This window comes from Sycon ciliatum, chromosome 11 (genome assembly GCF_964019385.1).
Source record: "Sycon ciliatum chromosome 11, ocSycCili1.1, whole genome shotgun sequence".
In the NCBI taxonomy this organism is placed as follows: domain Eukaryota; kingdom Metazoa; phylum Porifera; class Calcarea; order Leucosolenida; family Sycettidae; genus Sycon; species Sycon ciliatum.
This window is the reverse complement of record NC_088653.1, coordinates 19242105-19264234: the sequence shown is the minus strand read 5'-3', so window position 1 is coordinate 19264234 and position 22130 is coordinate 19242105. Positions and strand designations below refer to the sequence as shown.

Sequence of the window (22130 nt, the reverse complement as noted above, 5' to 3'; positions counted from 1 at the left end):
GTTGCATACCACAAGCACACGCACACCCACACACACACACAAGCAAACGCATGAACACACACACACACAAGCAAACGCATGAACACACACACACACACACACACACACACACACACACACACACACACACACACACACACACACAAGCAAATGCATGAACACACACACACACACACACCATTGGACCATTGGACGCCCATCGCCGGAGGCGATGATAGCGATGCTACAGCAGAAGCCATAGCAACTTGTGCTGGGATTGCACCATTCAACAGCTTGCAAGGCTGAAGAATTGACCGCCACTATTCAGCCTGGTCTACACCACACAGCTATGAAGTGGCTTTTTCTGGCCAGTGAATCCCTACTTTTTGGTCATTTTATTTTTTTCCCACACACACATCACACCACATACTCCGGCATGCACTGGCTGTTGGTAACCACCCAGGAGAATGAAAGAAAAGTCAGGAAGAGTCTGAGAAAGAGAAGAAAGACGCGTGTGACCATAATTGTCGGGAATCGAACCCGCAACCTATCGATTGGAAATCGCTGCACATACAACTGCACCATATACACACACACACACGCACACACACACACACAGATAGAATGGCGGGAGTGAGATACCCACACTGGGTCATGTTGCACTGACAGTCACACAAGTCGGTCAGAAAGTCAACTGGGCTGCTAGGGACAGTCCCACCTTTCACCACGGCCGTCGTCGACACACGGATAAGAGACAAGCAAGACGATTCACAACAGCATATTGTCTTTAGAAACCTTACACACACGTATGCACACAGGTGCCCAAAACGTGGGGCAAAAGATATCTTACCGTAGCTTGGTCAAATGTCCAGTCACTCAAATCAAACTCGGTCTTCTTCTTATCTTTGCTTTCGTCCTGAATGTACTTGCTGGTTTGGGGGAAACAGAAACAGAAACAGAGAGAAGAGAGAGAGAGAGAGAGAGAGAGAGAGAGAGAGAGAGAGAAAGAGAAGAGAGAAAGAGAAGAGATAGAGAGAAAGAGAGAGAGAGATGGAATTCACATAATCATGAAAACCAGTGCATTCTATACAAAAACCGTACAATGAATCACTGCTTAGGCCCTGTACCAATCCCCCCCCCCCCCCCCCGTACAGTGAATCACTAGCTTGCCCCGGTACCAATCCCCCCCCCCCCCCGTACAATGAATCACTGGTATGCCCTTGTACCATATCTCATAAAAAAACATTTCAATTGCACTCTGCTTTCTCGCCTCGTCAAGTTCATGTCTTTTCTGCTTCGAGGCTGAACTGAGTCAAGAATTCCAGAACTTCAACTTTTCTTACTTTTGCTTGTTGGCATGTAAAATCCGTTATGACATGTGCATCAGAATGGTACGCATCCACATGCATATGAGGGTGTGCTTACGAACGTGTGGATGTACGCATGTGTGTTTGTTAGCACAACATTACAGCAAGGAGGTATGGAGTCTACACTCACCGAAGACTACTCAAACACTGTGAGTTATCACCCAGCAGAGAATCATAGTAAGTCACGGCCTGGGCACGGAAATCTATCATCTACACACACACACACACACACACACACACACACACACACACACACACACACACACACACACACACACACACACACACATACGCACACACACACATACGCACACACACACACACACACACACACACATACGCACACATACGCACACACACACACATACAGAGAGAGAGACAAGGGGTATGAGAGCAGGAACACAAACAATAACTGTCTACATGCACAATGAACCAAAAGTGACTTATCCAGTGTACAGTGACTTCAGTCATACGGCATGCTGACTGTCCAATGACACACTGAAAGCTCATACATAGTATATCCACAGTCCTGTGTGTGTGGAGAAATTATTTTCTCCCGTGCACGTCGTTCCAACTGGAGTTGCGCTCGGTGAAATCCCACAGCAAATGCATAGCTAGAACCCGGCACCGGTTCCGAACCCCCCCCCCCCCCCCGTCCCAGAACACACTATACAGATACTACTTGTATGGAAGAACCCTGCCGGTACAGACAAGTATTTCCGGCAGCAGGCTTCGGGATAATCTTCTCTACAACAGAGTGTAAGAATGTTGGGGGGGGGGGGGGGGTACTTATTTCGTGCAAGTACTTATTAACCGTCTTTTAGAGTATTATAATTACTACTTACCGCCAAGCACCAGTGCATTCCCAAATGAATAGGAATAGCGATTAGATCCTTTGAGAAGATGTCCACCTGCAAGCAGGGAAAATAAATGAAAGGCAGACATCACGAATCATGATGATTAGTCCATTGATGACGATACCGGGCAAAGCAAGAATAGACGGCCTATAGGTAGGCACCGGCGGATTATGCCGGCATAATTACGCCTTTGATCCTAGAGGGTGGTGGCGTTCCCACAGCGGATGCGGAAAACTCGGCTTTCAGCCGAGTCTCACGCGAACCGTGAAATTTATTATATTTTAATTATTGGTATAATTTGGTGGTTGAAATGTTGGAGCATAATTTGGCATCCTCTCGGAGGCAGGAGCATAACTACACGATTATACCACAGTTCTAGTATGTAGGCTATACAATTGTGTACAATGCACCTGATCAGTGCTGGTGGTCTGCATGGTAAAGGGTTCGGAGGTCATGCAGATAGTGTATTCAATGAAAAGCAGGGTAGACTTGAACCATGGCAATACATTATTGTATGCTCGAACCCGTCTCCTTCAAAGTTCTTTCTCACACTGACACAGTACAGTCATGTAGCAGAAGATGCGAGTGAATCAGCCTCCATCAGGTATCCCGGGGCGGACGAGATAGTGGCGGGTAGTCGGGCCGCAAAACTTCGTGTACATGTACATGTACATTAATTTTGTACATTATGCATGTTACCGAGAGTACATAAAGGTTTATGTGCTCTTGATGTTACGAAGTCATGACCTCTGGATTTTAGCAGCCATGATATGATTGTGCAGGCTATGGATATTGCTCTAAATTGATGTATAGTTGTTGTTCGGTCATGATGGAAGGAGAGGTAGAGCTACGGGAGAGATGAGCTGATTATTCGCAGGGTGAGGGTGACATCGGTTGGACCAGTATGATGATTACGAAGACCGTTGAACATGATTATTTTCAAAGGTAACTCAAACTAATTTGGCAATGAAAAAATATTTTTACTGAAGTACAAAGGAAATCAAGAAGGCAGTTCAGACGTCAGCTCGCAACGCTCTCCGAACCCACACTGCCACTGTATGCTCTTCACTCAGTGCAGACCAACAGCGCACAGTTGAGCTTGCAGCGGAGAAGGGAGCCTCAGGGTGGTTGACGTGCCGACCCCTGAAACGCCGTGGCTTTGCTATGGCGAAGGCGGAGTTTCGGGATGGTTTACATCTCCGTTACAACTGAAGACTACCGCACATGCCGTCTGCGTGCTCTTGTGGGAGCCAGTTCACCATCGCCCATGCCTTGAGCTGTCCAACGGGTGGGTACCCCAGTATTCGCCACAATGAAATTCGAGATGTGACAGCTGGCCTTCTGAAGAGAGTAGCTACCAATGTCTCCGTTGAGCCGCACCTCGAGCCTCTGTCAGGTGAGCAGCTGTCTCTTCGCACCAGGGAGTAGTACAATACCGTATTGTACTACTCCCTGCTTCGCACTGCCATTCGTGCCGATGCTGCCAGATTACGGGATATGGGGAGGACGATTTGAACGCACATATATTGATGTCAGGGTTTTCAACCCATTTGCGCCCTCAAATCGATCCTCCTCCGTCTCCGCAGCCTACACCCGCCATGAGAAGGCAAAGAAGCGTTCGTACGAACAGCGCTTGCGTGATGTAGAGCATGCCTCGTTTGTCCCGGCCGTGTTCTCTACGACTGGCGGCATGAGCAAGTGTGCATCAGCTCCGTACAAGAGAATTGCTGTGTTGCTTGCAGAGAAGAAGGTGAGTCCTACTCCCTCACCATGGCGTTCATCCGGTGTCGTCTCAGCGTAGCGCTAATACGGGCCAGTGTAATGTGTGTGCGTGATAGCCGATCCATATTTTCTGCCCATGCTCCTGTCGCGTCATCTGCAGCTGTGGTCGCTGCGGAGGCATCCATTATGGCTGACTGAATATTGTCATGTAGACTGTTTTCACAGTCATAATTATTAGCTCATTTTTACTACTTATTATTTGCCATGGCGACCCCCGTAAGTCCAAATACTGTAGTAGCTGGCAGGGCAGGGTTGGGCCTTTTTTTCTTTTTCTTTCAAATTTCGTTGTATCAGTGATGGTGATCACCACTATTGTAAAAAAAACTCTTGACCACCGAAAAAAAGTAATGAATAGAAGTAATGTTTTCTCTTTTCCATGTTGATCTCTAACATGCATGGACACCTTGGTATGGGATACTCATGTATTTTGTTGTACTTATGGCCACTTGCAACGTACAAAAAAGGCACAATTTTCAGAACTTTGAGGCTCCATAAGTACAACAAAGTGAATATATACTTGCATATCCCGGGTGCCAACTTCGAAGCATAACATGAGGATTTTACGAGCATAATGCGAGAATCCATGAAAGCAAAATTCCATGATTTCGCGAGCATAATCCGCCGGAGCCTACCTATAGGCATCTATTTGTACGCCGATGCAGTATGTACCCCCCCCCCCCCCCCAACACACACACGCATATACACGTACCCCCCCCCCCCCCAAACACACACACACATACACGTACCCCCCCCCCCCCAAACACACACACATACCCCCCCCCCCCCAAACACACACACATACACGTACCCCCCCCCCCCCCAAACACACACACATACACGTACCCCCCCCCCCCCCCCCACACACACACACACCCATCTGCCCACACGAGTCTTGGCAGTACCTTTCTCGTCCATCGCTTGATGCTGGTGTAGCCGGTTGACAGTAGCTTGGGGTAGAAAAACGAGGACATTACGTGCACAGACGGAAGATCCTGAAAAGAAAACACACACACAGACACACACACGCACACACACACACAGACACACACACACATGCAACAACAAGAAGAGACAGACCCATCACAATCAGCAGCTGGGCTTGCAATCAACACCCGGCTGGGTTAGCGGTCGCACAGACCATCAACAAACAGATTGTTCACATACGATCTAGCTACGCGATACACGCAGCGGAAATCGTCCACAATGATGCTAAAATTACAACTACTAGTAACTTAGATGCGAGACCATCATCCTGTCTATCACTTCTATGATGTCGGCCATGCTGTCATGAAGTGTTAGCTGTGTCTACTGGCACAGTCAACATCGTGAACAACCACCTCTGGTATAACAAAAACTCGTGAACAACCACCTCTGGTATAACAACCACCTCTGGTATAACAACCACCTCTGGCATAACAACCACCTCTGGTATAACAACCACCTCTGGTATAACAACAACTCGCCAATAACGATGCAATCTCCAGACCAAGTGACTATTTGACTGCATATTTTTCAACCTCACGACTAAAGACAACGGCCGCTCGAATAACGCACACCATTGTTGTAACAGTCTGTACATTATAGAAGCTTCAGCATCAGCAGCAGGACCAGGAGCAACAACAACAACAGCACATACCTCATCGGCGTCGTTACGTGCCTTGATCATCTGGAAAAAGAAATTGATTACCTGTAGAGCAGAGCAGAGCACACACACACACACACACACACACACACACACACACACACAAACACACACAAACACACTCTCATACACACACTCATACACACACTCATACACACACACACACACACACACACACACACACACACACACACACACACACAAACACACACACACAGGTGAGCGTGGGCCACATCACCATCATCGTCAATTACAAGAACATGAGTACAAAGATAGGATCAGGGTCTACAATGAATAGACAGCAACACATAGCGGAACCCTGTCATATCAGGACAGTTTCCGCTGCACCAAGGGCGTTCAGCTAGGGTAGGTTTACTGTAGTCTCCAACAAAGACATTACATCATTATAATGACACGATGACATCATCATTACCTCATCGTTGAGCCATCCAGATCCAGAGAGCGTGGCGATATCAGAACGCGCCATATCAATGTTGAAGGCCGTGGACAGTACTTGAGACTGGGACCCAGAGCGGCGAAGCGCTTTGCTCACCATCTCTTCCTGCTCCTCGGTGAGCTCCGGTAACTCTTCCTCCTCTTCCTCATCCTGCTCACACACACACACACACACACACACACACACACACACACACACACACACACACACACAACGAGTAGCGGCGTCACATACATTGGCATTACTAATGTGCCTAGAGTGCAGCTCTATAAAGTAACTCAGCCTGTCAGGAAGGAACGCATTAACCAATGGAGTTTCAACCCATGAGAGCAATAGCAACAGGCAATGGTGATGATGCCGCTTGACCTGAGTTGATTTCAACACCCCCCCCCCCCCTCCCCAGGGGAGGGTTTGAATGCACTAGCGTACCTATGAGCGTATTTTGTGCGTGGAATTGCACACCATTCCACATGCAAATTCCCAGCGAAATTAGTCACGCGACCATAACGGTCTAGAGAAGTGGACTTTTGTCGGCATATCAGTAATCGACCCGGGTCAAGCCGCTTCATGTAGAGACCCACCTATTTGTTTCCACTGTACAGACTTTCAACCCGGGTTGAACTCGACCCAGATTGAAAATTCTCATGAAAACAGAGTGCAAGAAAGGAAAATCGACCGGAGTCAATCCGCTTCATGTAAACACCCACCTAATGTAATTGTTTCTACCGTACAGACTTTCAACCCGGATTGAAAATTCTCCTGAAAACGGAGCGCGGGAAAGGAAAAAAAGCAATAATCTTACCTCATCGAGAAGAGGAGCATCAATGAGCCGCATATCTTTACTCCGCTGACGGACGGTTTCAAGTCTTTCTTTCAGCTAACACATGCATACACACACACACAGATGCATGCACACCACACACACACCATTGGACGCCCATCGCCGGAGGCGATGATAGCGATGCTACAGCAGAAGCCATAGCAACTTGTGCTGGGATTGCACCATTCAACAGCTTGCAAGGCTGAAGAATTGGCCGCCACTATTCAGCCTGGTCTACACCACACAGCTATGAAGTGGCTTTTTCTGGCCAGTGAATCCCTACTTTTTGGTCTTTTTTACACACACACACACACACACACACACACACACACACACACACACACACACACACACACACACACACACACACACACACACACACACATAATTATATATATAATTATACACACACGGATTCACGCACGCACACATATACACACATAAAGCCATTCATATCAAGGGAAAAGTGCAAACTCTACTAATGTTTTCGCAACTCAAATACAAGCTCAAAGCACAGGTAGAGGCAAGAGTGAAAGGTGTTTTTTCTGCAGCACACACACACACGCACACACACACACGCACACACACACACACATGAATGCACAAGAACACACACATGAATACACAAGAACACATACAAAAGTGAATCAAATAAAAGGAAGCCCAAAGTACCTGTTGTGTCTCTGCCAGTTCTTTCTCCTCTCTCTGTAGCACATTGATACACAAAAAGGAAAAAAAGCAACGAGTTACATGTCATATGCTCAACAGGCTGTGTGTGTGTGTGTGTGTGTGTGTGTGTGTGTGCGCGCGCGTGCACGCATGCATACACCATAACTGCCAGGAGTGTCATAATCATGCATTCAACAGACTTGAAGTGGGCACCTGACGAATACTCCCCCTCTGTAAAATGGTGTTCCCCTTCTGGGAGCGCCATGGTCGGATATAAACACTAGACATAGAGATGTGTGTGTGCGTGCGTGTGTGCGTGCGTGTTGAATGGTGCAATCCCAGCACAAGTTGCTATGGCTTCTGCTGTAGCATCGCTATCATCGCCTCTGGCGATGGGCGTCAAAAGGAAAGGTCAAAGATGTGTGTGTGTGTGTGTGTGTATGTATGTATGTATGTATGTACACACATTCACGTCGACACTGACCTGTAATCTCATCTTCTGCAGGGATCGCTCCAGTGTGTCAGCCCTTTGCTGACGTTCTTTCAACACATTATCAACATCAGATACCCTGGTACAATACACGCACAGACACACACACAGAGCAAATCAACTCCGGGGACAGTATTTTTTTACGGTACATACGGTACATACTGGTACTAATGATTCCTGATGATGGTTATTTCATGACTGAAACGTTGAAATAAAATATTTTTCTGGTGAAAAGCAGTGATTTGAGTGTGAGCCAGTGTTGCACACAACCAATATTCCATACTGGTGCTACATACACTATTTGCATAGTTGCACAGCAACAGCAGAACCGAGTTTTCCAGGCTGTTTATACTTGGAGTTTTGTAGAGAATGCACTTGGGCGGACATACCCATTCCCAAAGCACTGCAAATCTGAAGCCAGTTTACAGATTATTTACAGACTTGCAGTTTTGTGTTAACCACCACCGTGAGTGAGTATCAGCATTGAAGATCTGGTTGTATTGTAGCTGTGTGATCACTGATTATTAGGGGTGAAAGTTGGCACTGAGATCCCGAGTTCGAGTACTCTGATTTTCTCCGATCGAATATTCGAGTATTCGAGTATTTTTCATCTCCTAACAATTGCACACCAAGGGCTTTAAAATAACATGATACAACCCTGATTGAACCGAGTAGCAGTCATTTTTCTCGGGTGTATTGGTTGGTGGGTCATTTGGGCTCTCTCTACTCGTGAACAAATGTTCACCACACAGTCTGCACATCACCATCTGCCGACTGCTGCTCTGAAACTGCAGATTTCTGCAGTAAATGCATGTACCAAGTATGAACGAGTACTCTGATTTATTCCGAGTACGATTATTTTTGAAAAAACCGATCGAGTACTCGAGTACTCGGTATAATTGTTTCACCCCTACTGATTATCCTATTGCTGGCGTTGTCAACCGGACATTGAGCACCATACACAGTCTGGGGGTACATCGACACATGCCTGTTTTACGGTACACACACACATCACATGCGCACACACACATGAACACACATGACCACGCACACACACACACACACACACACACACACACACACACACACACACACACGCGCGGACACACACGCACACACACACTTACAAACTGGTGATCCAATCTGTCGACATGGCTTGCTTCACGCCAGAGTGAGAAGAAATTCTGAAAGCACATCACACAACATAGCATACAGTACTGTTGGACATCGAAGACTGATGCGCCGAAGAACGAACAGGCTAGAATTTCACCAGGTACATGATAACCGTATGTACACGCTGGCTCAAATACCGTAAAGTACCGCGAGAGCGCCCACCTTGATTTTAGAGCCAAGGGAAAGGAAAATCGTATGGCAGAGTGCAATGAAGTTTGTACGGTGTGAGAACCTTAGGCCAAGAGTATAATTATAAGCCCCCAAGATAAGAGTGTGCAACTCGGCATAAGGGGTCTCCGACTCTGAAAACTCACATCACGTGTCTCAAGTTGAAGTACGCGTTGTAATACGTACAACTAGGGATAGTGTGCGCCCAGTCCGAAAATCTGCCATGATTGATGCTGGTGAGATGCATGCGCGCAGTGAATTTCTGCCAGAGAGTGCTTTTATTATTACTCCGCTGCTCCCTAAAACAGGCTGGAAACGTACAACTGGGACACTACAGCACGTGATGTGAGTTTTCGCCGTTGGCGTACCCCATAGAAAGGGTATCAAGAGTTGCACACTAATGGTGATGTGAGTTTTCGCCGTTGGCGTACCCCATAGAAAGGGTATCAAGAGTTGCACACTAATGGGAGGGGGGGGGGGGGGGGTATACACTCTTAGTCACACTTAGAATGTTCTTGTGTAGAGATCCAGGGTAAATAGAATACAGATTGAATCCACAACGTGCAGTGTGCACACAGGGTAAGTGTCGTCAAAAGAGCGTGATCAACAAACATATATCTGTGCATGTGGGAGTGAGTGGGAAAGAGAGAGAGAGAGAGAGAGAGAGAGAGAGAGAGAGAGAGAGAGGGAGAGGGAGAGAGAGACACACACACACACACACACACGCAGAAGGCCGTGCTACTACCAGTACATACTTTGCCCATGAACGTGAAGCAGCAGGTGCGGGATGATACCCAGTCCTTTCTGTACTGATGTCATCACTACCCCTGGCAACGGCAGGTTCTTCATGCTCCTCGTCGCCGTCGTCAGACAGCAGGCAGGCGGTGTCACGGTGACGTGCATTGTAATCACCTGATCCTGTGCGTGCATATACACACCCAGATACACAGATACACACACGCATACACACCCATAAATAGAGATAGAGATACATAGATAGATAGAAAGTTAGATAGATAGAGAGAGAGAGAGAGAGAGAGAGAGAGAGAGAGAGAGAGAGATAAGATAGATAGATAGAGAGAGAGAGAGAGAGAGAGAGAGAGAGAGAGAGAGAGAGAGAGAGAGAGAGAGAGAGAGAGAGAGAGAGAGAGAGAGAGAGTGGATCAGACCCAGGAAATTTCTCGAAGGCCAAGAACTCCACCCTACGTGGCTTGCTTATTTAGACAAATTGTCGCCAGATATTTGATGTACATATACAAAAACGGTTGTAACAGGCTACGAGCGCCCTGTAAGCATTTCAAACATTGCAAAAGCATGCACACTGTGAGCTAACTTACCAGGTTCATCATGTGATGAGTGACGGAAGCCAGCACCGCGAGTGGACGGCATCCTCGACGACGCGGCAGCAGTGGTGGGCGCGGCCGATGCGACCGGCCTGCTCTGAAACGTCGGCGCGGGGCGAATATGGCGAGGCGGTGCGGTCACGTGCGACACCATGGGACTGCGGAACACGTGTGATGCTGAGGCACTTTGCTGCTGGATACGTCGCCGGTCTTCTGTCGGATAGACGTGCGACGGCGGCTGAGCTGTTGACGACTGGGGCAGGAACACATAGCTAGCCTGCGGGGAGGTAGCGTGGGGCTCGCGCGCTGTATCGGCCACCTCGAAACCGTACGGTGACGAGACGATGTGGGCCGCCGGAAGGGCGGACATAGTCTCCGCGGCTGACTGGTGAGGCTGCGATGTGGCATGACGAGGGAAGGAGACAACATGCGTTGGAGAGGCAAGGTTAGGATTGCCTGCGCAAGGAGAGCAAAGGGAGGAACATACAATGGACAAGGTTTCACTCTCTCTCTCTCTCTCTCTCTCTCTCTCTCTCTCTCTCTCTCTCTCTCTCTCTCTCTCTCTCTCTCTCTCTCTCTCTCTCTCTCTCTCTCTCTTTCTCTCTCTTTCTTTCTCTGTCTCTCTCTCTCTCTCTGGCTCTCTCTCCCTCTCTTTCTTTCTCTGTCTCTCTTTCTCTGTCTGTCTGTCTCTCTCTATCTCTCTCTGTCTGTGTGTGTGTGTGTGTCTCTCTCTCTCCCTCTCTCCCTCTCTCTCTCTCTGTCTCTGTCTCTGTCTCTGTCTCTGTCTCTGTCTCTCTCTCTCTCTCTCTCATGTGACTAAATTTGTGCAGAAAGTGATCACGTCATGTGGACAGTGGAGCCAACATGGCCGACATCACGTGACCCACAGATGCCGAGGTTGAGTGGCAGGCAAAGCCCGATTTTGCTAGTGAAGCTTCGATGTTTTGCCGCATAATTTTGCTAGCTCATCGTCGATATTTTGCTTTCATTTTGCCAGGCCACTCGATATTTTGCTCCCTTTTTGCTCCAAAATTTGTGTCACGTGTGGGAAAACTGACCGAAAGTGGGTCACATGTTGGCAAAAACGAGAAAAAGTGAGTCACGTGTTGATAAAACTGTGCGAAAATGAGTCACGCGCACTGTATAAGTGTAAAATCTCCCAATTTACAGCGAACACACCGATATTTTGCTCCATTTTGCCAGCAAATTCCCTTTCAAAACTCTTCGGGCTATGCCGAGACCGTTGAGTGGAGTTGGAACCAACATGGCTGCCCCATGTGGTCATGTGACAGATGTGAAACCGCTCTAACTCATACACAGAATAACAAGGACAAGCAAGCCAGGCAAGTTTGTCGCTACTGGTGCCTGATGATTGTGATGATGATGATGATGATTGCGTAAGCATGAAACTCAGAGTAGTGACAAGCTAGTCTTGCTTGCCCTTGTTGTTCGGTGTAAAGCAAATACCAAACAATACCCATAGCAACTCACCTGGCACCTCTGATGTGATCAAGACCTCGCTGTCATCAACTTGACCGGGTGAAGAAGAAGCGTGATTGACAATCGACGAAGGATACGGTACATGGTCATCGTGATCAGCACCATCCTCTTTCTCTACATGATCACTACATGCACATACACACATGCACATATACACACATGCACATGCACATACACACATGCACATGCATATACACACATGCACACGTGCACACACACACAAGTTTCACCTTGCCGAAAGCAACACCAGACGCTATGCCATCCCTTACTTGAAAGTACAAAACTTGCGATGGAATAGCACATGACCAGAGCTCAGAATGCTAACCAAGAATAGAGCTCTCCAGGGTTCTACCAAGAGTACATAACCCCCCAGAGTGTGCAACTCCCACATACCCTGTTGTCCCGACAGAATTTCAAGTTGACGTCATTATTTATGACGCAATGCTCCTTGCAGCAGTGATTTACAACATGTGTACGGGTGTCAACGCATCACACGTTTTTCTTTGCAATAATTTGTACAGGATCGATCGGCTTCGGTCAACCACAGGTTCCGGATTCGTCTGATAATCCGTGTACAGTGCGCATTGCATCATCAAAATGACGTCAACTTGAAATTCTGTCGGGACAGCACCCATAGTGGAGTTGCACACTCTGGGGGGTTATGTACTCTTGGTTCTACCCAGGTCAAAAATAGGGGGGGGGGGGGGGGGGGGGGTAGGGGAGACACTTACCCTGCAACCCATTTTCCAAAATCGTACGGGGATGACCCCCCCCGCCTTCACCCCAGACAAGAAGTGTACATTTATGAACCCTATGTTAGTAACTATCTACTGCATTTTTCATTGAACTGCCTGAAAAACACAACAATCGACACATGAGTAGGGGGGGGGGGGGGGGGGGCACATTTTCACAGGAGGGTGCTGCCCCCCCCCCCCCCCCCACCCTCCTTTGGCTAGAACCCTGCTCTACCTAAGGCTGCATTCGATTGTGGAAATTGCATCCCGATCCCCGCCGACCAGATCACTTCAATCGGGCGGATACAATCAAATGTGCACAACTTGTAGTGTTATCTCGCATGTGTGTGTGTGTACCCATTGTGTATGCCTGTTCTCTTATTTGTACTCTTCTCTCCATAGGTCTAGACTATCCATTACGGTATCCCTTTGATGATTCATCCCATATCTAGATGTGTCATGCACTGTAGCGTACCCTCAAGTACTACTCTACTAGATCCCGATAAGGAGCACCCGCTACTGTCCTGTTGAATCATGTTTCTTGTACTACTATTTGTGTTCTTGCACTGATAATGAAAAGGGTTTTTTGCCTCACAACGAGACCGTGATAAATTAGTTGTTTGGTGTGCTCTCCACGCGTACACAGTACGTTGAGAGAACAGTACATGGTGGCAGCGTTGGGATTTCCTCTCTGACAGGATGGCGACAGGCGTTTCCAACAACCCTGTTTCGGCTACTCCCACAACTACCTCTATCACGGTTTCCTCAGGTAGTACTAGCAGTGCTGGCTCGTCAGGAGCAGCCACCGTCTCGAGTGCTGGTCATGCTGCACCCTCTGCTGTTTCCTCCGCGGCTGCACTTTCCCTTCCCAATGTACAGTCTCTGGGTCCCGCAGCACCACAGGCACAGGTTCCGTCCATGATACATCTAACACAAGTAGCTCCTCCGGCCCCGTTTGCCTTCAAATCCGCCGACGTTTGGGAAAAGTGGAGCAAACGGTTTACAAGGTACAGGCTGGCCTCTGGTCTCCATATGCAGCCACAGTCCGTGCAAGTCAACTCATTGTTGTATTCGATGGGCGACGAGGCTGACGACCTCCTACTGAGTTTTCATTTATCGGATCAGGACGCGTACACCTACGACATTGTCTTCCAGAAATTTGCTGACCATTATTGGCAGGAAGCGCAATCTGGTTTATGAGATGTGCAAGATTCCACCAGAGGTCTCAACAGCCCGGAGAATCGATCGTTGGCTACATCACGGATTTGTTTCGTTTGGCCGAACGTTGCAACTTCAAACAGCTCCACGATGAGATGATCTGTGATCGCCTTGTTGCAGATAATGCCCTGTCCCAGAAACTGCAACTGGACCCATCCCTCACTCTGGGCAAAGCTCTGGCACAAGCTCGCCAGAAAGAAACTGTTCGAACGCAACAGTCCACTGTCCGTCACAGTTCGTCAGCAGGTAATCAATTTCAAGGCTTTAGCAAGCGCGTTGCTACAGCTCATCCCTTACTATTCCGTGCTATCTGAACGCATCATTGTAAACTCTTGACAGTTTTAAACAAACGGCGCATCAAATCTTGACATAGTGTACGCACATTTGGAGTTTAGAGTAGACAAAATGCAAATGAATCCGCTGAATCCGGCTCTGTGAGGTGGGTTGACTGGATCCGAATCCGTGGGACCGGGATCCAGATTCGTACAATAAAACATGTGCGAATTAGGCGAATCCGGTTCCGGGGCTCCACGGATTGGCACAATCAACCCTGCTGTAGCTAAGTGACTTACCCTCCACTGCTGCTGCCTCTGCGTGTCGGCGGTGGTGATGTAATCTGCTGTAGAAGAGAACGGTACTGATCACGCTCCTCTAACCTCACCGCATCCTATCAACATACACACACACACACACACATTAGCACACACACGTTCACACACACAGGCAAACACACAGGCAAACACACACACACACACACGCACACACACACACACACACACACACACACACACACACACACACACACACACACACACAGATGCACACAAAGCACAAAACACTGGTCTCACGCCTTGAAACTTCCGAGCTATTCTGACAACACCCATGGCAAGCAGTTGGCAGCAACAGTCACTGTGACGGACATTGTCGTTCGTAACCCATTGGTGCAGAAATCAGCCTTCGCCTCCAAGAGCAGTTGGTCATACAGACATACATGTGTGTTTGCCGAGCTTGGCCGTGTTTGATAGATGTACATGGGTTGCACTGAGCTGTACCCACTAGTGAGTATGAAGAGAGAGAGAGAGAGAGAGAGAGAGAGAGAGAGAGAGAGAGAGAGAGAGAGAGTGAGAGAGAGAGAGCGAGAGAGCGAGCAAGAGAGAGAGAGAGAGAGAGCGAAAGAGCAAGAGAGCGAGAGAGAGAGAGAGAGAGAGAGAGAGAGAGAGAGAGAGAGAGAGAGAGAGAGAGAGACAGATAGAGAGAAAGAGAGACCATACAACTCACTTGACTCTTGTGGCGAGAGTGTGGTGTTGAGAACTGCTGTAGAACACGACGGTAGCGATCGGCTTCCTTCAGATGTGCAGTATCCTGAACATGGCACACACACACACACACACACACACACGCGCACACCCACACTCACACAGTGACACACCCACATGCACACACCCACACACACACACACATGTATACCAAATGCTGTAGGGTATACGAGTATACGTACATGTATACCCGCTCACTGTAGGCATGAATAGAAGCCCCGGGGCTCTATTTTTCGTTCAGAAGACGCATGGAGAAGGGCATTATTCGAGAGTGTGCTCTATGCGAGAGCGAGATAAAAATTTCAATAGAAAAAAACAGCTGTGCCACATACTCATATTGACGCTGATTGCACCGTACGGGAAGAAACAGTTCTGTGCAGATCACGAAACTGTCAAGGTACTGGCGAAAGTGCATACACAAGAGTATGCCACTGTGGTTAGGGGTCAGTGCGTGGTGCGCTGCCTTCATTACGTAACTTGCCTCCATCACGCTCTGAAAGCATGCACTCAAACCCACCCAGGGAATTCCCCCATCAAGATCTCAAAAGCACTTACATTGGCAAAGAGGGGACGACGTTGGCGAGATTTCTCACTAGTAGCCCCATGGGATCGTGCAGTTGCTTGGACTGGACGGATGATCGGCATGTCAAAACCAGTATCAACTGAAGAGTTGGCTGGTTGTGAAGCGCTGACCTGCAGAGGTGCTGACGTTCTTGCTGTTGACGCCGTTGCACTCGAAGCCGAAGAGGCCTTCAAACTCTTCGAGCTCGCCTGGGATGAAGAAGGTGCTTGATGTGGGCCCGGTGCAGGGTTTCCATCGGTGCTAGCAGGAGACAAGAATAGTAACAATATGACCAGCATGATAAGCTTGATTTCCCAAACAAACCAACGAACGCTAACACATCTACCGGTATGTACAGATGAGCATGCATTGCTAAATGTACACAGGGATAGAAGTGACGTTCCCACAGATGTGAAATATTCAGTCGGACCCGATCTAAAGTGAACGGTAAAAAAAGATTTCTGCACGGGCATGCACATACATGCGCACACACGCACATACATCACACACGTACACATATGTACACACACCTTTGACCTTTGACCTTTGACGCCCATCGCCGGAGGCGATGATAGCAATGCTACGGCAGAAGCCATAGCAACTTGTGCTGGGATTACACCATTCAACAGCTTGCAAGGCTGAAGAATTGACCGTCACTATTCAGCCTGGTCTACACCATACAGCTATTTGGAGTGACATTTTCTGGCCAGTGAATCCCTTTTTTGGTCTTTTTCATTTTTTTCTTTTTCCTTTTTTTACACACACACACACACGTACACACGCACGCACACACCATTTACCATGTATACGCCCGTCGCAAGAGAAGCACGCAAATCTGCAAATGCACTGGATGTGCACCCACAGATTTTCTCTTATAGCAACGATAGCGGATCTAATTCTCATTGAAACAGATCAAGACAAGCGCCAGATAACTGTCTAATCCACACAACTGGCGAAGCCATGTGAATCGACCCCCCAATGCACACCTGGTCTACACCACACGGAGTACATCGGAATAGGACGGCCAAGACAGGTACCTATGCACACCCTACACTTGCTGGGGTAACCAGTATAGACAGCACGCTGCTTTGATAAAAGCAGACACTAGATGCACTGGTACCTTGAAGTGAAATTGGACACACACACACACACACACACACACACACACACACACACACACACACACACACACACACACACACACACACACACACACACACACACACACACACACACACACACACACACACACACACACACACACACACACACACACACACACACACACACACACACACACACACACACACACACACACACACACACACACACACACACACACACACACACACACACACACACACACACACACACACACACACACACACACACACACACACACACACACACACACACACACACACACACACACACACACACACACACACACACACACACACACACACACACACACACACACACACACACACACACACACACACACACACACACACACACACACACACACACACACACACACACACACACACACACACACACACACACACACACACACACACACACACACACACACACACACACACACACACACACACACACACACACACACACACACACACACACAACTAACAGTATTGATCACACACATTAAGTAAATCAAGCAACACATCGCAAAAAACACATACCTGTTGACAAGCTCCGCACTGGCATGCTGTTCCGTTGGCTGTGAAGCTGCAGCGGGCGCCATGGCTTGAGCTGATGACATGGCAGCAGTTGGAGTGCTTGTACCACTGAACGAGGGAAGACGGTTTGCCGCTGCTGCATTGGTCAGGTGAGAGGAGAGCGCTGTGCCCCGTCCGCGGCCAACTGGCGACGGGGAGAAGTGAAACGGCGGTACGGCAGGGCCGTTTGGCGAGCTCATGGCGTGAACAGCAGCAGCAGTGGCGGCAGCGCTATTGGCGGCGTGTAGCTGTGGGTAGCGGTGATGTCGTCGGACACCAGAGAATAGTCCCTGCGAGGCGGAGGAGTGCTGGAACAGGAAAGAAACACACGGCCCATTACCAACAACGCAGTGGCAGCAGCAAACTACAAACAACGAAATTAATTTATAGGAAAAAAAGGACCAAGGAACTACAAGTTGCGCTATAATGTCCACTAACACCACCAGTTACTAAACAACCCTCCTCTTTCCGTTCTATAAATTCATCCTCGGCTCTCCATCCAAGAACGAAATTAACGTGTAGATATTGGACATTCAGAGGGGTCGTCGCAAAAGACCGCTTTCTCTGGGCCTCAAGGGGTGGTCGTTAGTCACAGGTCTCACTATACATGTACTGCACCACCCTTGGTGAAGATGACTTACATGGGTGCCTGTGGATGCAGTGCGAGCACCAGTACCAGCACCACCAGCACTGCCGGTGGTCTCTTCACCGCTGAGAACAACAGACGGCGGCAGCAGCAGTGGCGCTACAGCTGTGCCGACAATGGCCGACGATCGAGGATCGCTGGAGTCTTGCTCATTACCGGTAAACAGGGACGATAGCTGCTTGGCCACCCACCTGAATGGCACAAACAATGTCTGCGCGAGACCTGGCATGAACAACATTGGGAAAGGCAAGGAGTGAATACTAGTGCATAAGGCATGAATAAACATCGCGGAGACAACAATTTTAATAAAGCAATCTAAAGAACCAACTCTGCCGTCACCTTTTCCATAATCGATTTTCATGTCACGATCATCAGTGGAATATAGTACATAATGCAGTCTTTCTTTTTTGATTCCCTTGTCCTTCCATACTCTCAAGGAAATTGGTGCAACAGTTTTCTCGTAATGGACAATGATAGAGGGAGAGAGGGATAGAGAAAGTGCACATACGCACATGTGTTTGTGTGTGTCCGTGTGTGTGTGTGTGTGTGTGTGTGAGTGCGTGCGGGCGCGCGCGCGCGCGTGTGTGTGTGTGTGTGTGTGTGTGTGTGTGTGTGCGGACACGCGCACATGGCTACAAAACAACCAAGCAAAACACACACACACACACACGCACGCACACACATACATACAGACACACAGAAAAACAAGCTCACACATGAGCATGTGCACACACACGCACGCACACACAAGCTCACACATAAGTGTGTGCGCGCGTGCGCATACACACACACACACACATAAGCAGAATCAATCCTTACCAGTAAATCGTCTCTTAGAGGATGGCTGGAGTGGTAAGGCGGAAAAGACAAAACAGAACAGGAGAGTTAGTGCTTGCTGTCTGCTTGTAAAAAAGGAGTCAACCTGGGGACCAGTGTCATGACTTCTCATACAATGACATACGTGAACACGGCTGCAAAGAACTACAGTCAAACTTGTCAAGGCAACCACCTGCCCTAGAGGACCACGGCAACTACAGTCCATTTCAAAACTATAGACGCGTAGGGTTTTTGAAATATTTCAAATTTGGCTGGAACTTTTTGAGAATAGTTTTCGGAATATTGCTCAGGACCGCTCCACAATTACTCTCATATAGTTTCTAAACGATTGTATAACAGACGCCCAATTTGGAAAAATTTATGCACAAAGTGATCACAGATTTTATGTGGTATAGATGCTGGCATAAAGGTTTTTGCCTAGGTACGCGTCTATAGTTTTGAAATGGACTGTAGGAACAAGGGAAGTTGTTTACAGTCAAATAACCCTGGATAAGGCGACCATCTGCTCAGAGAGGCCACAATTGGAAGGTCCCTTGCGCGGTCGGCTTAGACAGGTTTCACTGTAGCATTTTAGAGCATTTTAGCACCCCGGTTGCCTGGCCAGCACTCTCAACGAATAGAGTGGCTTCACGTCTACATCAGTCGTATCATATGATCACATGGCACATGACTGCATCTATGGGTCACATGATGTCGGTGGCCATGTGGGCTGCACCGTCTACTGTATAAGCAGAAATATTCATCTGGAGTTTAATTTCGTCTTTTTCGTCCAAGGAGCTTTGGGACTAAATTAAAGGCCGGGCAAATGTCGATTTGTCCAGCTTTTCAATACACTCTTATGGTCCATGGACTGAATTTTCAACCGAACGAACTCCCTTTCTTTGGAGTTGGACGAAATTATTGACCGGCAAAATGTTCTGCCTGTGCAGTACATGTCATGATCACTTTCTACACAAACTAGGTCACATGACCAAGATGTGAACACTACTCGAGAGCAGACTGGTGATTCTTTTTTCTCTTGAAAACTTAATGCAGAGTTGCACGGAAAGATTATGTTAAAAAGTAAAACTCTTCACTGACTTGAGCCGAAAGAAGTCGGGTGACCACCTGTAGGCGTATTGTGTATAAGTCAGTGTACCGCCATCTGGCATCACATCTGATCACCGCTGCCCTAACATGTCCCCAGCATGCATGGGTGCAGAATCGCCTCACGATATGCATGCCCCCCCCCCCCCACACACACACACACGTACTGACACCCACACATGTGCCCCCACCCAATCACCCACGCACCCACAATTCCACCCAGTAGGACTGGCGTTCACCCAAGAATAACTTCACACAGTTGTGATCAACTTGAACATTGAAAACTACATTCTGAGCTCCGCTGAGGAGACCCAACAAGCTCAAAATACTAGTACAATGTACAATGTACAATGTACAATGTACAATGTAGCTAACTGTCCAGAGATGACCTAGAATAATACACAACCATACATGTATGACCCCTATCACATACCGTATTATCTCTAATATAAGCACGGTCCTTTATGTTTTCAATGCACCTCCGCCCCGTGCTATTAATGGAGACGTTCCTTTATTGGAGATTGTTCCATTGTTATTTCAACCTCATTTCAGAGGCATGTTGCCATGCCAAGTTCATGTCAGACACACACATTTCAGGGTTTTTTTTCGCCGGTACAGATAATGAATTTACACAGTGTGCTTATAACGGAGACTGAGCACTTTATTTTTTGAATGCCGCCCCAAGGTGTTCTATTATTGGAGACATGCTATTATTGGAGACTGTGCTTATATTAGAGATAATACGGTATCCCATCCATTGTAACCTCAGTACAGACACATAAGGTAGAGAGGAGTGTGAGTGTGAGTGTGAGAGTGAGAGAGACGCAGAACACTGCTCAATCAGGGGTCAATACTAGTACAGGCACACGTGAGCAGCACATGCAAACGCAAAAACAAACAAACAGGCAAGTACTATTAGTAGAAGCACAAGGGTGAATTTTACCTGATTCGAAGAGTCAGGTTCAACTGCTTCTTCGTCCGAGTCACTGTAAGGTGTTTGGGAACAGTACAGGCGACAAGATCGTAGCACAAGCCATATACAGACAAAGTCATGCCCAAGCACAAGAACAATCAAGCCCACGCATTTTACAAGGACGAGGGGTGCACGAAGCTCACTGGTTGGCTAATAATTATAATAATTACTATTGAAGCCACACAGTCCAGCCACAGGAGCAACACAAGAGCCTGATCATGATCTCGACTTCGACTTTGCTACGTTCTGTTGCCTTTTTTGCCAGGTTCGGCTTTATTTCTTTGTATTGAGCTGCTGAGTCCACAATAGACCAAACAGAGTTGTCCGCTGGTTGAGATGATTGGCAAGTATATCAATAATAAAATATTTTGAATTGCCAAAATAGGTACATCGTGCGAACAGCAGCGACTTTACAAACTGACCTATCGTCCCAGCGTCTCTTCCGTGATTGCATGACGATGGATAAAAACAGAAGGTACAGCAGCACAGCTATCCACAATCACACTGAGGAGAAGGGGATGGTCCAGAAGAAAAGCTACGAAAACTAACTCTGAATCTCCCCACAAACAACTCTTTTACCTTTTTGAAATGTTACAGAAGCGCCAGAACTAGCTAGCTAGACTAGAGAACAGTGCATGCTAGCGCAGACTCTGCGGCAGAGGCAAAAAGTCAGAAGCTACCGTACCGTCCTTACTTCGCCTTGGCAACCGGAAATGGCGTCGGATTTTCATTAATTAATTCGAATTTCGACTTTGGTGCAAAATAATTT

The 22130-nt window shown here is 47.8% G+C and overlaps 1 protein-coding gene across 2 annotated transcripts in view; it reads right to left on the bottom strand.

The window, feature by feature from the left end:
- Positions 1-21957, bottom strand: part of LOC135827427 (rho family-interacting cell polarization regulator 1-like) — a 27576-nt gene extending 5619 nt beyond the window's left edge. The window contains exons 1-21 of one of the 2 annotated variants that reach the window (XM_065339923.1): positions 21784-21957; positions 21332-21374; positions 19285-19309; positions 18461-18687; positions 17784-18127; positions 16071-16338; positions 15478-15561; positions 14772-14866; positions 12239-12372; positions 10742-11203; positions 10160-10322; positions 9191-9247; positions 8058-8142; positions 7577-7609; positions 6887-6961; positions 6061-6234; positions 5622-5672; positions 4888-4977; positions 2192-2257; positions 1477-1556; positions 830-908 (exon numbers count right to left, since the gene is read on the bottom strand). In XM_065339923.1, coding sequence (XP_065195995.1) covers positions 830-908; positions 1477-1556; positions 2192-2257; positions 4888-4977; positions 5622-5672; positions 6061-6234; positions 6887-6961; positions 7577-7609; positions 8058-8142; positions 9191-9247; positions 10160-10322; positions 10742-11203; positions 12239-12372; positions 14772-14866; positions 15478-15561; positions 16071-16338; positions 17784-18127; positions 18461-18687; positions 19285-19309; positions 21332-21374; positions 21784-21815 — 2667 coding nt within the window. In that variant the 5' untranslated portion in view covers positions 21816-21957. The remainder of the gene's footprint in view (positions 1-829; positions 909-1476; positions 1557-2191; positions 2258-4887; positions 4978-5621; positions 5673-6060; positions 6235-6886; positions 6962-7576; positions 7610-8057; positions 8143-9190; positions 9248-10159; positions 10323-10741; positions 11204-12238; positions 12373-14771; positions 14867-15477; positions 15562-16070; positions 16339-17783; positions 18128-18460; positions 18688-19284; positions 19310-21331; positions 21375-21783) is intronic. The other variant, XM_065339924.1, reaches the window with a different exon arrangement.
- Positions 21958-22130: the final 173 nt, after the last annotated feature.